At 40.8% G+C, this 21,948-nt stretch overlaps 1 protein-coding gene across 1 annotated transcript in view; it reads left to right on the top strand.

Moving 5' to 3' along the window:
• Nucleotides 1–5,063: 5,063 nt before the first annotated feature.
• LOC118384529 (protein shisa-9B-like) overlaps nucleotides 5,064–21,948 on the top strand; it is a 37,239-nt gene continuing 20,354 nt past the window's right edge. Inside the window, exons 1-2 of the mRNA XM_035771135.2 lie at nucleotides 5,064–5,923; nucleotides 8,863–8,978. Coding sequence (XP_035627028.2) covers nucleotides 5,403–5,923; nucleotides 8,863–8,978 — 637 coding nt within the window. The 5' untranslated portion in view covers nucleotides 5,064–5,402. The remainder of the gene's footprint in view (nucleotides 5,924–8,862; nucleotides 8,979–21,948) is intronic.

Below are 21,948 nucleotides of genomic sequence, written 5' to 3'. Positions count from 1 at the left end.
AGAATTGCCCAAAAGGCAGTTACCCCCACTTCTGACCCAAGGGTATAAAACCTGTGAGTATAGAATTTACAGGAAGACTATGTGACCCCAGCTGCAGCAAGGTCTAAAAAGTCAACGAACCCAGAACGCAATGCAAGTTTAGAGACAAAGAAATCCTTTTCTACCCAAGCTACGGATGAGTAGCTGTGTCTAAGCGGGTGAATTCAAGTCGAACCACCTAGCATCCAATCCCAGCGAATCGTGGTATCTAAAGGGTTTCATTCCTATGCTGTGAGCTCAAATGAAATCAAATAATCAAATCAAATTTTATTTGTCACATACACATGGTTAGCAGATGTTAATGCGAGTGTAGCGAAATGCTTGTGCTTCTAGTTCCGACAATGCAGTAATAACCAACGAGTAATCTAGCTAACAATTCCAAAACTACTACCTTATACACACAAGTGTAAAGGGATAAAGAATATGTACAAAAATATATATGAATGAGTGATGGTACAGAGCGGCATAGGCAAGATGCAGTAGATGGTATCGAGTACAGTATATACATATGAGATGAGTATGTAAACAAAGTGGCATAGTTTAAAGTGGCTAGTGATACATGTATTACATAAAGATGCAGTAGATGATATAGAGTACAGTATATACGTATACATATGAGATAAATAATGTAGGGTATGTAAACATTATATTAAGTAGCATTGTTTAAAGTGGCTAGAGTGGCTAGAAACAGACTCCTCAGCCCAAAAGGACAATCAGGACGATCAGGGAGGTGCGCCGGAGTAGTGCGTCATCGAACAGCTGAAGGCCTACGCAGAGAATCCTCGGAGATCATCCCCACGTAATTACATCATTATATTCTGACCCATAAGAGTGGCAGTATGGGGCAGTCTAAAAGTATTTGGTTTGAAATATACTTAAGTATCAAAAGTAAATGTAATTGCTCAAATATACTTAAGTATCAAAAGTAAAATTAAAAGTATAAATAATTAAATATTCCTTATACTAACCCTTGTGTAGTCTTAACATTCTGTATACTCCCCTTGTCCTAAGGGTAAAAAATGACCCACCTTCAGTAAACCCCTAAAATAAAGAAGCTTAATTGAATTTTAAACCCCAAATCTATTTTGCATGAAGAAACAACCTGTCATTCATCCCAAACTTTGTGAATATCTTGGTTTTCCCTCTTCACAATGCAGAAAGACTGTATTTAATCAGTGGACACCACACATTTGTATTACAACACACCTGTCATTATTGCTTCCTTTACTCAAGTAGAGGTTTATTATTATTATTATTGCTAAAGGTACTGCATAGGTGTAAACATCCATTTTTTTAGCAAGCGATAGCACTTGTATAGCCTAAGAAAGTAGCAGAAATGTTTAAAAAGTAGTTTTGAATGCATTTTATTGAAGGGAAACAATAACAGTCTTGAACTTTTTGAGCAACATGTCCTTATATACTGTACAATCAGGAATTCAACTACAAAATACTAGTCTTCTCCCATTTTATTAACCATTTCCCCCCACCGACAAGGTGTATAAACAACAACAATAAATAAGAATAAAATAAGATAATAGATGCAAAATTAAAACGTGAAGAACATAAATCAATCAACTCTAATTAGCACATGTAGGACAGTATGCAGTGTGTGTGCATGGACTTTACTAATGTACAGTGGGGCAAAAAAGTATTTAGTCAGCCACCAATTGTGCAAGTTCTCCCACTTAAAAAGAGGAGAGAGGCATGTAATTTTCATCATAGGTACACTTCAACTATGACAGACAAAATGAGGAAATACAATCCAGAAAATCACATTGTAGGATTTTTTATGAATTTATTTGCAAATTATGGTGGAAAATAAGTATTTGGTCACCTACAAACAAGCAAGATTTCTGGCTCTCACAGACCTGTAACTTCTTCTTTAAGAGGCTCCTCTGTCCTCCACTCGTTACCTGTATTAATGGCACCTGTTTGAACTTGTGCTCAGTATAAAAGACACCTGTCCACAACCTCAAACAGTCACACTCCAAACTCCACTATGGCCAAGACCAAAGAGCTGTCAAAGGACACCAGAAACAAAATTGTAGACCTGCACCAGGCTGGGAAGACTGAATATGCAATAGGTAAGCAGCTTGGTTTGAAGAAATCAACTGTGGGAGCAATTATTAGAAAATGGACATACAAGACATACAAGACCCTGATAATGTCCCTCGATCTGGGGCTCCACACAAGATCTCACCCCGTGGGGTCAAAATGATCACACCTAGTGAATGACCTGCAGAGAGTTGGGACCAAAGTAGTAACAAGGCCTACCATCAGCAAAGGCATTGAAGATGAAACGTGGCTGGGTCTTTCAGCATGACAATGATCCCAAACACACCGCCCGGGCAACGAAGGAGTGGCTTCGTAAGGAGCATTTCAAGGTCCTGGAGTGGCCTAGCCAGTCTCCAGATCTCAACTCCATAGAAAATCTTTGGAGGGAGTTGAAAGTCCGTGTTGCCCAGCAACAGCCCCAAAACATCACTGCTCTAGAGGAGATCTGCATGGAGGAATGGGCCAAAATACCAGCAACAGTGTGTGAAAACCTTGTGAAGACTTACAGAAAACGTTTGACCTCTGTCATTGCCAACAAAGGGTATATAACAAAGTATTGAGATAAACTTTTGTTATGACCAAATACTTATTTTCCACCATAATTTGCAAGTAAATTCATTAAAAATCATACAATGTGATTTTCTGGATTTTCTTTTCTCATCCTCCTCTTCTAAATCATTGTTCTCTTGTTCCTCCTGGACATCTGAAAAAAATCAAATATATGACCTGTTGGCCACTGAAACGTGCACTCATGGCTTCAGCAGAGAGAACTGGGGGGACTGTCATCTGCAGCACCGTTATCGACCCCCCATTAGTAAACAATGATTTCAAGAAATGCTTATTTTGTCTGAAATTTTGTTTATTTTGTCTGAAAATATTTTTACTTTGTCCGTGAACTTCAGTCATGTGTGGGGTCGTGGAGGGGAGGTGCTGCACGTGTGTGTGTGTGTGTGTGTGTGGTTTTTGTGGTGTGTAAATGGTTTTAGAACTGCCAGGTCATAAATGACCCTAAGACAATATTTGTACCCAGGAAATATGGACAAAGGCGATGTTTCACTTTTTCTAATGTTGGGGTCACTCTAGGAAGATTCATCCAATTTCCAGTTGAAAAAAAAAAATTAGGGGGTTTTCTCTGCTGTTATACATAGTGGCGGGCCATTGTTTACCCTTAAGAAGGGTTAATCAAACCAGACCGTACCATTTTCTTTCTTTTTTTCATTTAAGGATAGCCAGGGGCACACTCCAACACTCAGACATCATTTACAAATGAAGCTTGTGTTTAGTGAGTCTGCCAGATTAGAGGCAGTTCTCTTAATAAGTCTGTGAATTTGATCATTTTCCTGTCCTGCTGAGCGTGCAAAATGTAACAAATACTTTTGGCTGTCAGGGAAAATGTCTGAAGTAAAAAGGGTATTATTTTCTTTAGGAATGAAATGAAGTAAAACTAAAAGTTGTCAAAAAATATAAATAGTAAAGTAAAGTACAGATACCAGCAAAAACTACTTAAGTATTTCAAGTATTTTTACTTAAGTACTTTACACCACTGGATTTTGAAATGCTGAATGTATTGTATCTCCCCTGATTGTACCACACACAAAATAGCATGATCATGCAATTATTTATTTTGGAATTTTACTGTGAGTGTTGAAACCTCTGAAGCACTTTAATGTGGAGAACATCTCTAAAACTGCTATTGGATTCCAATCAAATAAAAACTATTGGAACCAGTCCAAATGGACCCCTATAGGATTCTGTAGGAATAAAATCCTATAGGATAGGTTCTAAAATCTGATAGGATTTACTTTTGGATTGTAATAGGATTTTTCTATTGGAAACCTTTAGGATTTTTTGACTAGGGAGTTGTTCTCAATAATCAAGTCTTACAGAAATAATGATATGTATGTGTGGTACAATCAAGGGATATACATTCAAATTCCAAAATGTACAGGTATACAAATCAAATGCATTAGTCAGACGAATTGTATTGATTATGCATATTTTATCACCTCAAATGACAATACAGTTACAGCACTACAATGACAAAGGTCACAACAATACTAATCACACCTTGTTTGTGTAACGACGTTCGTCTGTTGTAAGAAGAGAGTCAGACCGAAATGCAGCGTGTAGGTTACTCATGACTTTAATTAAATATATCGTGGTACATGAAATAACTGAATACGAAAACAACAAACGAAACGTGAAACTAATTACAGCCTATCTGGTGACTACAACACAGAGACAGGAACAAACACCCACAAAATACAAAGCGCACTCAAGCTACCTAAATACCGTTCACAATCCGAGACAACAAGAATCACCTGACTCCAATTGAGAATCGCCCTAGGCAGCCAAACCTAACTAGACACACCCCTAATCATACACAATCCCAATTAATACAAACCCCAATACGAAACACAACATATGTGTCATGTCACACCCTGGCCTACCCAAACATATACCAAAAACACTAAATACAATGACCAAGGCATGACAGTTTGCTTGGGCTATATCATTTTTTCATAGTTGTGGCCTATTGAACAATACATAATGATTACAAACAAGGTGCAATATATCGGCCACAAATAGCAGTCAAATACAACATGCATGAAATCACATTTGACTTGACAGACAACAGCAGCATTGCAACTCTATCATTTAAATGCACCCTGCGACTTTATAGGCATATAAATAAATATATATTCGGACAGTATTTTATTGTCTGAATACAGTATATCTTTTTCTGTAGCCTGCAGTAGGCTACTATGAAAAAAATGAAATCTGAGCATGTTGTTCTGTATATAAACAACAGATTGCCTACATCAGATCTCTCTCTTTCTGCCTGTCTCTCTCCCACCTACCACAAGTGTCTCCACCTCCTTTTTCTTCCCCACTCTCCCACTCTCTCGGTAATTGGTTCGGTAATATTCCTACTGCCTGGAGTGAACTACCAATAAGGACTCCGACTGTCAACGGAGGATGTCTGTGGCGCAGCGCAGAGAAATTGTCTAAACCTATTCAAGATACCTGTAGGAACTGTAAAAGTGTTGTTGTCGCATCGGTGTAAAGATCTCATCTTTTTTTTGTTATAAGCAATTGGAACAGATATAACATTTACACACATTCCCATACAACATCACCGTGCGCTGATGGACAATTACGCGCAGAAGTTGCGGTGCGTAATCATGATAATCATTGCGGATGGCTGTGTTTCATGTTCTTGGATTATGCGTACAAGCTTGTTATGATACCTGGTCATCGCCTTTCCTTCGTCTACAGTGGAGAAGAAAAGTAACAAAGGGACGCACATGATGAGAAGCGCGGGGTTGTTGCTTGGCTACTTTTTGGTGAAAGTTCTTGTATGCGACGCGGAGGGGGAGCCAGGGCAGAAGCTAGACGGCTTTATTATGGTACAAACGGGTACCAACGAGTCAAAATTGAACGGAAAGAATAGCGTTTCGGAGAGTCCGCATACAGAGGACAGGTGCCGGGGTTATTACGATGTGATGGGCCAGTGGGATCCGCCGTTTGTGTGCCAGACGGGCAGTTACCTGTACTGCTGCGGGACCTGTGGCTTCAGATTCTGCTGTGAGTTTACAAGCTCGCGGCTGGACCAGACCACCTGCAAAAACTATGACACCCCGCCTTGGATGATGACAGGCAGACCCCCGCCTAAGAAAAAAGACCCCACTCACGACCCCACAAAGGATAAAACAAACTTAATTGTGTATATAATATGTGGAGTTGTTGCCATAATGGCCCTCGTTGGGATTTTCACAAAACTTGGACTTGAAAAGGCGCACCGTCCACACAGAGAAAACATGTCAAGGTGTGTGTACAGTAAACAACATCAGCAGTCCCTGTGCGCAATGCAGTAACAACTTTGGATAGCCTAAATGAATGCAGGAATGTAACTTTTATTTGGGTGTCAGAAGTTTCTTTGAAATATTTAGATGCATTAAAGATGCTGTTTTGTTAAAATAGGTGATAACCCACTGGACACAGACGTCAGTTCAACTTCTAGTTTCGATTTACATTTGGTTGAAATCAACAACAAAAATCAACAAAACATTTCGGTGAAAAGTTGGGTGAAATAAATACGAAATTTCCTTACCTTGATGACTTTTTTCAAATCCAGTAATTTTTCCCCACATCACATAGATTTGTTGGTTGAAATCAAATCAAATCAAATTGTATTGGTCACATACAGATGGAAACAACATTGATTCATGATCCATTCAGTTTTTGCCTAGTGGGAAGTGTTAAAATATAGAATAAATATACATGATCAGTCAGTTCTTCTGACCACAATTTGATTGGCAATCATAGGCAATACCTATGCAGCCTACTATATTTTATTTATGAATGACTGTGAATACCTGTCCAATTGCGCTGATGTCTTGAGATTCCATCAAAATGCCATACTTTTCATTCTGAATGAGTGAGAACTCTATACTGAATAATAATGAGCTCACTATGTCCTGGTAAAACCAGATGCGTTGTAGGGAGTAGTGTGTGATGAGCCATGCTCACTATGTCCTGGTAAAACCAGATGTGTTGTAGGTAGTAGTGTGTGATGAGCCATGCTCACTATGTCCTGGTAAAACCAGATGCGTTGTAGGTAGTAGTGTGTGATGAGCCATGCTCACTATGTCCTGGTAAAACCAGATGTGTTGTAGGTAGTAGTGTGTGATGAGCCATGCTCACTATGTCCTGGTAAAACCAGATGTGTTGTAGGTAGTAGTGTGTGATGAGCCATGCTCACTATGTCCTGGTAAAACCAGATGTGTTGTAGGTAATAGTGTGTGATGAGCCATGCTCACTATGTCCTGGTAAAACCAGATGTGTTGTAGGTAATAGTGTGTGATGAGCCATGCTCACTATGTCCTGGTAAAACCAGATGTGTTGTAGGTAATAGTGTGTGATGAGCCATGCTCACTACATCCTGGTAAAACCAGATGCGTTGTAGGGAGTAGTGTGTGATGAGCCATGCTCACTACGTCCTGGTAAAACCAGATGCGTTGTAGGGAGTAGTGTGTGATGAGCCATGCTCACTATGTCCTGGTAAAACCAGATGTGTTGTAGGTAGTAGTGTGTGATGAGCCATGCTCACTATGTCCTGGTAAAACCAGATGTGTTGTAGGTAGTAGTGTGTGATGAGCCATGCTCACTATGTCCTGGTAAAACCAGATGTGTTGTAGGTAATAGTGTGTGATGAGCCATGCTCACTATGTCCTGGTAAAACCAGATGTGTTGTAGGTAGTAGTGTGTGATGAGCCATGCTCACTACGTCCTGGTAAAACCAGATGTGTTGTAGGTAGTAGTGTGTGATGAGCCATGCTCACTATGTCCTGGTAAAACCAGATGTGTTGTAGGTAGTAGTGTGTGATGAGCCATGCTCACTACGTCCTGGTAAAACCAGATGTGTTGTAGGGAGTAGTGTGTGATGAGCCATGCTCACTATGTCCTGGTAAAACCAGATGTGTTGTAGGGAGTAGTGTGTGATGAGCCATGCTCACTATGTCCTGGTAAAACCAGATGTGTTGTAGGTTAGTAGTGTGTGATGAGCCATGCTCACTACGTCCTGGTAAAACCAGATGTGTTGTAGGGAGTAGTGTGTGATGAGCCATGCTCACTACATCCTGGTAAAACCAGATGTGTTGTAGGTTAGCAGTGTGTGATGAGCCCTGCTCACTACGTCCTGGTAAAACCAGATGTGTTGTAGGTAGTAGTGTGTGATGAGCCATGCTCACTACGTCCTGGTAAAACCAGATGTGTTGTAGATAATAGTGTGTGATGAGCCATGCTCACTATGTCCTGGTAAAACCAGATGTGTTGTAGGTAGTAGTGTGTGATGAGCCATGCTCACGACGTCCTGGTAAAACCAGATGTGTTGTAGGTAATAGTGTGTGATGAGCCATGCTCTCATCTCCCTTGATGTCATCTACCAACATGGTGCCATTAAAAGCCACTTTTTTACTCCATTACACCTGCAATTGTTTTTAATTATCTCACAGCCCTAGATTTCAGCATTTTAATTAGCTTCATTGTTCTTTTGGAGGGAAGCAAACTTAAGGTTCACTTCCCCCAAAAACTGGTTGATTCGATGTTGTTTCCATAATATATGCCATTTTGCTGACGCTTTTATCCAAAGCGACTTACAGTCATGTGTGCATACATTCTACGTATGGGTGGTCCCGGGAATCGAACCCACTACCCTGGCGTTACAAGCGCCATGCTCTACCAACTGAGCCACAGAAGGACCATGTCATTTCAACAAAAAGATTCAATGTGATGACCTTTAATTTCATGTTGAACTTACGTTAATTGACAACTCAACCAAAAGTAAATCAAAATTAGACTTTGAACTGACGTCTGTGCTCAGTGGGCTGCCTTTGTCTCAACATGCCTTGTGATCCCTATTGTGATTTGTCATATTTCTCAACTATAGTATCAATGCATAAAGGAAGGTGATCCCACTAACTCAATATAGCATAAATGGTACTGTGCATATCAATGAAAACCCTTTGAGCATGTGATAATTGGTCATTGGTAGTTAATCTACAAGCATGAGTGTAATTGATTTGATTTAATCTACATTATTCAAACATTAAGACCTGTAAGGATTTCCGATAAATATCAGATACATATTGAGGTTTACAGCATATGAGCTGCTGTAATTTTGCTAGTTTTCGTAGCTATTTTGATTTCAATGTCATGCTTTATTATTGAGTGAACCAGCTGATTGAGGTGTTTGTATTTTGTCAGGGCTCTAGCCCAGGTGATGCGCCAGCCTGGTCCAGGAGAACACTCAGAAGACATTGGAGTGCATGGACAGCACTATGACAACATGCAAGCCAACAGGGTACCTGCGAACAGTCTCCGTAAGTCTTCCTCTTCCATCCAATGTCTCATTTCATAGAGAATAGCCACTATAACAATAGTTTGATACACATTGGAAAGTACAACTAATGGTAAGATGCATAGTGTATTATGTGTAGCTCTGCAATGCATTGGGTATGGTCATGATTGAGATACAGAGATGGTATAAACAGGATGCCATCTACAGAAGCCTGAGGGTCTGACTGCTGTGATCAGACAAATCATGCACAGTCTTTACCTCAGTACACACACACACACACACACACACACACACACACACACACACACACACACACACACACACACACACACACACACACACACACACACACACACACACACACACACACACACACACACACACACACACACACACACACACACACACACACACACACACACACACACACACACACACACACAATGTTTCAAACAGCCACCACCAGTAAACCTTATCACGCAAGAGAACGTTGACATTTTTATTTTCATCAATTCTATGCTGGAGTCCTATTGGAGTGCCCAACAGTCTCCGATTGGTCTTTGTGGTTGTAGTGAGGCAGCTGTGAAATTCAAAATGCTTTCTTCACCACCACCCTTTGCCTTCCTGGCTCGCCTGATTTAGCTGCTCCAGATAAGAGAGTTGTGAAAGAAGTCCATTTTGGAGAGTCCTGTGAGCTGCTGAAGCAATTACTCACAGCCTCAGTAATCATTTAACACACTGGGATAATTATCATCATCATCCGCCGCTGACTAACAGTAGTATAAGTCTTGCGCTGCTCTCCATCTCTTACAACTGGCTCTTTCTTTCTCATCCCTCGCTTTTTAGTCTCTCCCAAAAAGGCAGGCACACATCTATACACAGACCCGCAAGAATTCACTCACTCACTCACTCACTCACTCACTCACTCACTCACTCACTCACTCACTCACTCACTCACTCACTCACTCACTCACTCACACACACACACACACACACACACACACACACACACACACACACACACACACACACACACACACACACACACACACACACACACACACACACACACACACACACACACACACACACACACACACACACACACACACACACACACACACACACACACACACACACGGATGATGCAGGATGTATTATTTTATTATGGATTGCATGTCTCAGGCTGCCAGTTGCAATCACACAGGCTAGGCTTTAGTCACTAATGGCAATGGACAGACTTTTCCCCATTTGCTTGTTTGGAAGTGATTGTAATGCATGCCGTCTGTTGTTGGAGAGAAGTAAAATGACATGTTTACTTGTGGTAGTGCATTTTTCATGCTGAAAAGGAGTGTCAATGTATGACATGAAAAACAAGCTGTTTGTTTGTGTGAGACGGACAAATTGGACTTGGAGAGAATGATTATGGGAATACTAGTTTTATGTTGACGGCATAAGCATATGGCAACAGTGTGTTTTTTTTGTTTGTTGTCAAAAACTGAAGTGGATGAGGCAGCTCTGGGTCATGAGCCTCTACTTAGATTCTTGAGTGTAGCTGAATGTAGCTTCCACTGATAATTGAAGCTTGTAGCTTGTATTCACGTGAAGAGCTGGCATATTTCTCTCCCATCCCTTGGGTAGGAATTACCAAAGGGATTGGAGACCCAGTTCTGCAATCAGGTGGGCTGCATCGACACACATTGGCATTGTCTCTCCTCACAGTATTGGGAAGGATCCATACGTTTTCACACAATAGCACTGTGGATTGGAGAGGGTAGATGAGTGGAGAGGTGGGTTCTGGGTAATCTCTTCCTTTGTCAGGGGCCCTCCCACCTCCTCCTAGCACAACACTATATCTCTTAGTCCATCACAACAAGTTGAAGCAACAAGGACCTCTTCAATCTCCACTGTGTTGGCACATAAAAGGGATGTGTAATTTAGTGTGACAGAGCTTTTCAGGTGTCCTTAGAAGGCCAGGGATTGGGTGAAAGCAGTGTGTGATTCCATTAGAATTCAACACACTGTTTTTTATTGGTTTGGCATAATGTGGGCATTATGGAATCAGAAGGAGCAGTTGATCACTATTAAGGTGTGCGCTGTATTGGAACAGAGGTAGTGTTGTTTAGTTATGCTAACTGGAATCCTTATTCAATAAAGTGGGATGACAGCATAGGTTTCTTTGAGCAGCTATTCACACTTGTTCCCACACTGACTGTTCTCTTGTAAAAAGTCTCACAGGCAGAGCAGTGTCTTGCTGTTTCATGAGAAGATGTAATGGGTTATTGTATCAGTGTGAATAGCCTCACCCAGTGAGCTCCCTGTTGAAGATGTGGAGAGGCGCAGGGAGGTGTGTGAGGGGAGACACCCAGGTGTTGTGCTGTTAAAGAGCTGACTCCATCTCCATGCAGGCTGAGCGGTAATAACTCAGAGAGTGGGGTGTGTGACTGTGCTGGGAGCAGGGCCATTTCATAGAGCACTGGGACTAAAAATAACTTTACATTACTGAGGTTCTCCAGTCTGAAATACCATTAAAGTGCTTAAAGTCGCGAGTGCTGAGTCTGACTGGTGGCAGGCACATACTCTCAGGCAGCTACACTATGTGTGATTGTTTTGAATGAGGTAACCCACTGTGTGCAGCTTAGTAGACAGACATCAAGTCAGGAAATTGACAGAGCCTTTTATGGTAGCATGGTATCTCAGCAAGACTAGTAAGAAACCTCATCCACTAGACGAGAGAGCATAATCAGGGTTGCCATAGTGGGGTAAAAAAATAAAAGATATAATCAGAACAAGGGAAATAATTGAATTCAAATAGATTTTCAAATTTGCCTCATACAGCATCAATACAATCGGAATGGAATACAACCCTTTGGGCTGAAGCGCCTGAAGAGTGTTATTCTGGTGAATGAATCTCATTATCACACATGTAAAGCAAGCACACTGCGCTAGCCGAAGCTCTCACTTAGACAGGCTATTCCACTGGATGTGAATTATGCAGGGTATCTAATCTAGTCTGAGGCTTATGTCCATACAGTGGGGCAAAAAAGTATTTAGTCAGCCACCAATTGTGCAAGTTCTCCCACTTAAAGATGAGAGAGGCCTGTAATTTCCATCATAGGTACACTTCAACTATGACAGATAAAATGAGAAAAAAAATCCTGAAAATCACATTGTAGGATTTTTTATGAATTTATTTGCAAATTATGGTGGAAAATAAGTATTTGGCCAACTACAAACAAGCAAGATTTCTGGCTCTCACAGACCTGTAACTTCTTCTTTAAGAGGCTCCTCTAAATACTTCTTTGCCCCACAGTATATGTGACACCCCATGGCATGCATTGACTACCAAAGAGGACTGTCTGTGTGTGAACTGTGTCTTGTGAGATAGTAGCGCTCTGAAGAGGTGGCAGCACAAGTAATTAGGTTAATGTGAGGCTGCATGTGTTTGAGTGTTTGAGTAACATCTCCTCCTGGGTTTTCAATCTGATGTTATATTACACAGAACACTTGCTGCATTGAGGATTCAATTGAAAGAGACTCATTAGCATGGTGAAAGGCTTAATTGTGTCAATATCAAGGTATCATTAAAAATAATAGTTGTTTTCTTGGCCTTTTTATCTGCATATTGTGCTTTTTTGTAATTGTACAATATGATTTTAAGCAACCCACTGGGCAAAAACGGGTTGTTTCAACGTTGTTTCCAAGTCATTTCAACCCCAAAATTAAAATGTAATGACATTGAATCAACGTGGAAAACTGATTGGATTTGCAAAAAGTCATCAATGTGGAATTTAGTATTTTTTTCACTTAACTTTGAACCTAAATCCAATGTCAGGAGGACATTTTTGGTTGATTTCATGTTGAATTCAAGTTAGTCGATAACTAAACCAAATGTAAATCAAAATTAGACGTTGCACTAATGTCTGTGCCCAGTGGGAAAGCTTTCTCCCATTGTTATGGCCGTAGACTTCAAGTTCATTCAAGTAATGAGGCCTTTGTTTCAAAGACCAATTTTGAAACCTTCATTAACCCTCGTCAGACCTTTAATTGATTATGAAAGAGCTGTGTTATAATTAGATCATGGCTATTCATTTTTTTCGAATGGCTTTGACATTCACAATACAAAGTCCACTCTTTTATACAAGAAGAGACAGTGGTTTCCGGTGCTTCAGATCATTCATGCTATACAGTGCTTTCAGAAAGTATTCATGCCCTTTGACATATTCCACATTTTGTTGTGTTCCAGCCTAAAATAAAAATGTATTAAATATATTTTTTCTCACTCATACAATACCCCATAATGACAAACTGAAAACATGTTTTTAGACATTGTTGCAAATGTATTTCAAGTAAAATACAGAAATATCTCATTTATATACAGCTGAAGTCTGAAGTTTACATACACTTAGGTTGGAGTCATTAAAACTAGTTTTTCAACCACTCCACAAATTTCTTGTTAACAAATTATAGTTTTGGTCGGTTAGGACATCTACATTTAATTTTTCCAACAATTGTTTACAGACAGATTATTTCACTTATAACTAACTGTATCACAATTCACGTGGGTCAGAAGTTTACATACACTAAGTTGACTGTGCCTTTAAACAGCTTGGAAAATTCCAGAAAATGAATTCATAGCTTTAGAAGTTTCTGATAGGCTAATCTACATCATTTGAGTCAATTGGAGGTGTACATGTGGATGTATTTCAAGGCCTACCTTCAAACTCAGTGCCTCTTTTCTTGACATCATGAGAAAGTCAAAAGAAATCAGCCAAGACCTCAGAAACAAAATTGTAGACCTCCACAAGTCTGGTTCATCCTTGGGAGCAATTTCCAAATGGCTGAAGATACCACATTCATCTGTACAAACAATAGTACGCAAGTATAAACACCATGGGACCATCCAGCCGTCATACCGCTCAGGAAGGAGACGTGTTCTGTCTCCTAGAGATGAACATACTTTGGTTTGAAAAGTGTACAGTATATCAATCCCAGAACAACAGCAAAGGACCTTATGAAGATGCTGGAGGAAACAGGTGCAAAAGTATCTATATCCACAGTAAAACGAGTCCTATATCGACATAACCTGAAAGGCCGCTCAGCAAGGAAAAAGCCACTGCTCCAAAACCGCCATAAAAAAGACAGACTACGGTTTGCAACTGCACATGGGTACAAAGATCGTGCTTTTTGGAGAAATGTTCTCTGGTCTGATGAAACAAAAATAGAACTATTTGGCCATAATGACCATCTTTATGTTTCGAGGAAAAAGGGGGAGGCTTGCAAGCCGAAGAAAACCATCCCAACCATGAAGCACAGGGGGTGGCAGCATCATGTTGTGGGGGTGCTTTGCTGCAGGAGGGATTGGTGCACTTCACAAAATAGATGGCATCATGAGGTAGGAACATTATGTGGATGTATTGAAGCAACATCTCAAGACATCAGTCAGAAAGTTAAAGCTTGGTCACAAATGGGTATTCCAAATGGACAATGACCCCAAGCATACTTCCAAAGTTGTGGCAAAATGGCTTAAGGACAACAAAGTCAAGATATTGGAGTGGCCATCACAAAACCCAGACCTCAATCTTATAGAACATTTGTGGGCAGAACTGAAAAAGCGTGTGCGAGCAAGGAGGCCTACAAATCTGACTCAGTTACACCAGCTCTGTCAGGAGGAATGGGCCAAAATTCACCCAACTTATTGTGGGAAGCTTGAGGAAGGCTACCCAAAACGTTTGACCCAAGTTAAACAATTTAAAGGCAATGCTAACAAATACTAATTGAGTGTATGTAAACTTCTGACCCACTGGGAATGTGATCAAATAAATAAAAGCTTAAATAAATCATTCTCTCTACTATTATTCTGACATTTCACATTCTTAAAATAAAGTGGTGATCCTAACTGACTAGGATTAAATGTCAGGAATTGTGAAAAACTGAGTTTAAATGTATTTGTCTAAGGTGTATGTGTAACGCTTGTCTTCGTCCTCCTCAGACGAGGAGTAAGTAGGAAATGTCAGACCAATGCGCAGCATGGTAGGTGTCCATATATTATTTAATACTGAACACTTGAACAAAAACAATAAAACGACAAACACGAACAGTCTTGAACGGTGAAGCAAAACACAGAACAGAAAATAATCACCCACGAAACACAAGTGGAAAAGGCTCCCTAAGTATGATTCTCAATCAGAGACAACTAACGACACCTGCCTCTGATTGAGAACCATACCAGGCCAAACACAAAACACAACATAGAAAAGGGAACATAGATAACCCACCCAACTCACTCCCTGACCATACTAAAACAAAGACATAACAAAAGAACTAAGGTCAGAACGTGACAGTATGTTAACTTCCAACTTCAACTGTAGGTATTCACACCCCTGACACAATACATGTTGGAATTACCTTTGGCAGCGATTGCAGCTGTCCGTCTTTCTGGGTCAGTCTCTAAGAACTTTGCACACCATGATTGCACAATACTTGCACATGATTCTTTTTAATATTCTTCAAGCTCTGTCGAGTTGGTTGTTGATCATGGATAGACTGCAATTTTCAAGTCTTGCCATAGATTTTCAAGCCGATTAAAGTCAAAACTGTAACTAGGCCACTAAGGAACATTTAATGTAATCTTGGTAAGTAACTCCAGTGTATATTTGGCCTTGTGTTTTAGGTTATTGTCTTGCTGAAAGGTGAATTTGTCTCCCCATGTCTTTTGGAAAGCAGACTGAACCAGGTTTTCCTCTAGGACTTTGCCTGTGCTAAGTTCAATTCCATTTATTTATTTTTATCCCAAAAACTCAATTGTCTTTACCGATTACAAGCATACCCATAACATAATGCAGCCTTCACCATGCTTGAAAATATGAAGAGTGGTACTCAGTGATGTGTTGGATTTCCCCCAAGCATAACATTTTGTATTCAGGACATAAAGTACATTTTTGTGACACATTATTTGCAGTTTTACTTTAGCTCCTTAATGCGAACAGGATGCATGTTTTGGAATATTTGTAATCTGTACAGGCTTCCTTCTTTGTTATTTAGGTTAGCATTGTGGAGTAACTGAAATGTTGTTGATCCGTTTTCTCCTAAACTCTGTTACTGTTATAAAGTCACACTTGGCCTCATAGTGAAATCCCCTAGCGGTTTCTTTCCTCTTTCTCAACTGAGTTTGAAAGGACACCTGTATCTTTGTAGTTCCTGGATGTATTGATACACCATACAAAATGTGATTAATATATCAAATAAAATATGAATTTAATTCAGGCTGTAACACAATAAAACATGGATAAAGTCAAGGGGTCTGAACACTTTCTGAAGGCTCAGGTGGTTTCCATTCTGATTCCCTTATGTCATATGATGGAACTAATACATATGGTGCCAATATGCATGACATCTCCATGGAAACAAAGGTATGACGACCAAATGGCCTGTCCATGGACTTTTGCTGTTGTAGGTAATAAAAGATAGGAGCAGAAAAGTGATTATTGTTGAATTACACTAACTTAAGATGCAGAATACATTATATCTGACTTTGAATTAATTTCCCCACAGTGGAAAAATGACCTGATTATACACTTGCAGTTTGCAGTTCCACTGTCAACTCCTATAGGATTGTGCATGCCTTTATCCATGGCAATCTCACACAATTGTGCTGGCACTGATTTTCTTCTGCCCCTTACAACTTCAGATTGAACTGATACAAATGAACTTTTATCTGGGGAAATTCCCCTGAGGAGAACTATACATATAGACATTTGAGGCACCCTTAAATATCATAATAATCATGCTTTGAGGGAAATACTAAGAATGAATGAACATTCCTAATAGGCAGCATAGTTCTTCGTTTTCAACACATCAACTCTAGAATAAGCATTTTCTTGGGTTAACGCTTCCACTTTCCCCTCTTACATCTAAACCCGCCAAAAGTAGAGTACGGAAATGTGTGGACAAGGTAGTATCTTTCAGAAAACGTCTGCCTGGTTGTCACAGGCATATAGTACCCTGAACATCAAGCCTACTGTACCTCAAGGTATGCCTACGAGATGACTTTTCTCCTTCAGCTGAAATGATTATTATTCACTTTAATGAATTCAGGCGTTCTTGGTGCTGCCATGTCAGGCGAATAATGAATCATTCTTTAAACAGAGACCCCTTTTTTTCTTCCGTGCCCCCTCCTGGAATAATGATCTGTTCATTACCAGCCAGCCGACATGTTGACAGGTAGGTGGTGGAAATTAGAGGTTCAGGAGCAGCTAGCGATGGGATGGGAGCTTCAGCACTGTGGCCTATGGCTGCCTCACTGACGGGTCACAGTATAGCTATTAGTAAGCTACATTTAAACCTACAGCAAAATGTCATCAGAAAAAGATGAACATGAATCCCTCCCTGTACAGAACATTAAAACAACACACCACGTTCAACAATGTATTTTAAAAGTAAGTTGTAGGTTTATCATATACCAGGCTGCCGATCAGATACCCAATGCCCTCATGTATGACCAATGACAAGGATTTATTTTCGGACTGCCTAATGGCATTTTTTAGTAGGTCAATAACATGGGGGGTTACTGCAGATACCTTAGATCACTTGTTCTGAACATCCTCACACCACTCAGGATACTCTGCTGCCATGCTTGCTGGTGATTGGGGAATGACACAGAGGGCCCTGTTGGGTGTTCTAACACATCAGAAGTAATGTAATATTAATATTAATGTCCACTGAGAATGGTCACAGCTTCAAAAGGGTCTTTCTTCACTTACCCTTTAATGAGGGTTCTTTGGTCATCTTTTCTTTGTTGGTAAGTGCTGGCAAACCCCTCTTAAGTGGTAAGTGTTTAAGTTCTCTCCCAGCTAAATGATGAATATCTACATTTATAAACAGATTTAAATGTAGATGAAGCACAGCCCATGTTCGATCATGAGCATTATTAGTGCATCATTGGCATCATAGTATCCACAATCTACAATACCATAGGAAAAATATGAAAAATATATTGCCGTTTTTGACCATACAATGCTTGTCATAGTGTTTGTGAAAATTACTGTTCTTCCATTACTCTTTTGTAATTGTTACTAGGTCAGCAAAGACAGAGTTAGTTCATGTCAACAGACGACCAGACGTTTCTTGTAACAAATGGATACTTTGGGAAAGAAATGGTCATTGTCAGAATAGAAACCCAAACAATCACAACCATGCATCTTACAACCTCAAAACCACCCGACTTTATTAGTCCAGGAGACCATGAGTTCAGGAGCAGCACTTTGAGTTCAGGAGCAGCACTTTGAGTTCAGGAGCAGCACTTTGAGTTCAGGAGCAGCACCATGAGTTCAGGTGCAGCACTTTGAGTTCAGGAGCAGCACTTTGAGTTCAGGTGCAGCACTTTGAGTTCAGGAGCAGCACTTTGAGTTCAGGAGCAGCACTTTGAGTTCAGGTGCAGCACTTTGAGTTCAGGAGCAGCACTTTGAGTTCAGGAGCAGCACTTTGAGTTCAGGAGCAGCACTTTGAGTTCAGGAGCAGCACTTTGAGTTCAGGAGCAGCACTTTGAGTTCAGGTGCAGCACTTTGAGTTCAGGAGCAGCACTTTGAGTTCAGGTGCAGCACTTTGAGTTCAGGTGCAGCACTTTGAGTTCAGGAGCAGCACTTTGAGTTCAGGAGCAGCACTTTGAGTTCAGGAGCAGCACTTTGAGTTCAGGTGCAGCACTTTGAGTTCAGGAGCAGCACTTTGAGTTCAGGAGCAGCACTTTGAGTTCAGGTGCAGCACTTTGAGTTCAGGAGCAGCACTTTGAGTTCAGGAGCAGCACTTTGAGTTCAGGAGCAGCATAGTAATACCCCGTCAACCTTCAGTCATTGTAGTACACTAGCATTACATCTCTACTGGGTCTGGTAGTTCTCTCTTTGTAGATAATGCCTCAGTTGTACAACAACATACCTCCCATGTTATTTACATTTTCATACCAGCTTTGCATCTGGTTGCAACAAAATAGGTTGTGCTCTGTTTTCACACACAGGAAAATCTATCACCGTCACTGTCGTTTTGATGTATTTGAGGACATCAAGGTATGGCTTTCATATACACGCGCGTATTCACGCACGCACGCACGCACGCACGCACGCACGCACGCACGCACGCACGCACGCACACACACACACACACACACACACACACACACACACACACACACACACACACACACACAAGGATCTAATTTTGTCAACTGGACATGAGAGGTAAATAATTGCATCGGCAGGAACAGCAGCACTGGCTATGTGACTGAGCCCTCTTCAGTTGGTTGGTAAGCGTTCAGGCGATTACTCCCCTTGTTCAGCTGCAGTAGTATGTGAGATTCAGGAAAACAGGGCAGCACAGATGGATTTGTAACATTAGATCAACTAGCTACAACGGACAGATATTACAATAGAACAACAAAGCCTGTTAGCATACAGTGTCCTTTCTCCCAATCAACAGAAAAAGCCTTCAGAAACACATGACACAATCCTGTACCCTGTATACAGAATATAGTCCGCTATATCCCTGAGATTATAGCCTTGAGAATACATTGTCGGGAGGACTGTAGTTATTTTGACTGCACAACAGCTCCACTAAAATGGTTATTTTCTCCCTGGCGTTTTGCTTCTGTCTCTTTCACCAACTTCTGGGCAGGGGGTAGAGTAGTGTGTCTGTTCTCCTCCTCGTCCCCTAGCCATGTCTGGCACTGCCAAGTGTACCCATGCCAGGGCTGCTTCCCTAGGATGGATACTGCCTCTATTGTAGGGGTTGTGGGTGCCTGGTTGGCACTGAGTGAAATGGTCCAGAGGGAGTTCTCACACGTGTCAGCCGTCACAGATGACACAATCCTCTCAGACAGACAGGGCTTTGTTCTAGTTCCCTCTCCTCTCCTCTAGTTGCCTCTCCTCTGGGTGGGTGGCTGGCTGGCGTCTAGGCTACACTCAACTTCTGTCCTGTGTGCTGCTGGGGCCATCTTGGCCACACGCACTGTCCTGTCTCTCTCCTCCAGGCCTGCCTATGTGAGCAAGGGGCACCTGTGGCCACTTGGCCTCTTTTCTCTCTAGGCAGCCAGCCGAAGAGAATAAAGTTCTCCCTTGCTGCCAACACACACGGCCGGACGGTCTGGCAGTCCTTTTCCCCACAAGACGGTGTCACAGGAAACTGTATTTAAATGGGTTACTACTACCTACAACGATGAATGGACAATGGTTACAAAACATATATATCCAGTTACATGCCTGTTTTTTAACAGGGCATTTTGTATCTCCTCTTCCTTTTTATATTTGCCTTGATGAATGGTTTTAGACAAAAGAATGCTGTGATCATTTTGAGACACTTTAGTTAAGCTTCCGCCTAAGGGCCAAACCTCCTTTAAAAATACCGGTGCTGCATACCAAAACTGTAGTTCCATATGTTTGTTGGTACCTGACATGAATGATAACACCTTGTCAAGCTCGCAGGCTGAGAAGAGAAGCTTGATACAACAAGGTTAAAAAGTGAGATGAGGGTTTACTCCAACTAATGGAATACAAATGAAGTTCTCTCTTGTCTAAACTAATTTATTTAATGTACCATAAGTAGCACAAGGCAATATTCAAGCACTTGGATGAGCAGATAGTGATTAGCTTTTGCATTGCTATGGGCATATTATTTATTGTGTAGAAGTCACATTTGTGTCTGTTCTATAGACGACTGAAACACACGCTTCCATGCATGGACAACTTTGACCCAGCTGGTGGCATGGAGATTACCATTATCACAAATAGTGCACACAAACCCACCATCATACAGGGTTTTAAGTAGTTCACCCAGACCACAGCACATACATCTTAATGCACAAAATAGTGAATATGTTTTATCTATATTTAATGTACCTTTTGCAAATCGTTATTCTGTGCTTGTATTTTTACCTAACTGTTTACTGAATTATCCATTCATAAAGCACAATGGTGTCACTGTAATTCATACGTTTGACAGAATAACTGTGTTGACCATCCAATATACTCTTAGCATAGGGGAACGTCAATTTCATTCAGTAATTAAAAAAGACAAAGCTTATACATTAGATTTACATAGTGCCGGCATATAAATTCATTAAATGTTAATTTCATGCAGGCTTTTTGTGAGTGCAGTAGAGCCTGTTCTCCCTCAGCAGATAAATAATGGGAGTATGAACTGTTGCTCATGTGGGTGTTGCCAACTGGTTAATGTATGAACTATGGAGACAGGCCATTGTAAGTTGGAGATTCCATTACTTAGTTGGCGTAGTCAAACTTGCCTCTGGAGAGAAACCTGTTCACCTAGTTTGCCAATCAAGCCATAAACACCAACATTTACAAAGTGAAGTGTCGCCCTCAATAACACTCCCGAGTCTGGAAGCGTAGGCTACATTTCAGAGGTGAGCTGATGAATGCGTATGAATTTAAGGTAATGGAAGCAGGTAGAGCACAGAGAAGGAGTGAACAATGCTCCGAGAGAGGAGAAGAGAGGAGGCGTTATTGATTCTTCTGCTGCTTTTAACTCACAGTGAGCTCCACCTGTCAGATTGGATTACACAGACAATGGCTTTCCTCAGTCTGTAGGAATTCAGATACTGTTTTTATGCCATCATCTGCACCCAGATCAGTTATGCTCCATCCCTGCATATGCCTATTTTATGTAAATTACTGAGGAAATTCAACCTATAAAATGACCCGTCAAGTCATGATTTACCCTGGTGAGTCAAATGTTTTTCTCATCTATCTTCAAGGCCTGGCTATTAATCTCTCAGCTTGTCCAACCTTTGTGAGTATAAAGAAGAAAAGCCAAGGGGCTAGACACACATTTACATGGAATATATACTTCTTCCATCAGGACAAATAAGAGTGACTGACTGACTTTCTTCTTGCGCACTGTCTAATACCCTGTAAATCCGTCTAGCAGAGGTAGGTTTCTGCGAGAGGCTCAATGTTAAATGTCACACTGACTATTCTAGACAAATTAAT

This window comes from Oncorhynchus keta, chromosome 32 (assembly GCF_023373465.1).
Source record: "Oncorhynchus keta strain PuntledgeMale-10-30-2019 chromosome 32, Oket_V2, whole genome shotgun sequence".
Lineage (NCBI taxonomy): Eukaryota > Metazoa > Chordata > Actinopteri > Salmoniformes > Salmonidae > Oncorhynchus > Oncorhynchus keta.
The sequence above is the reverse complement of the archived record's forward strand: the minus strand, read 5'-3'. Positions and strand labels throughout refer to the sequence as shown.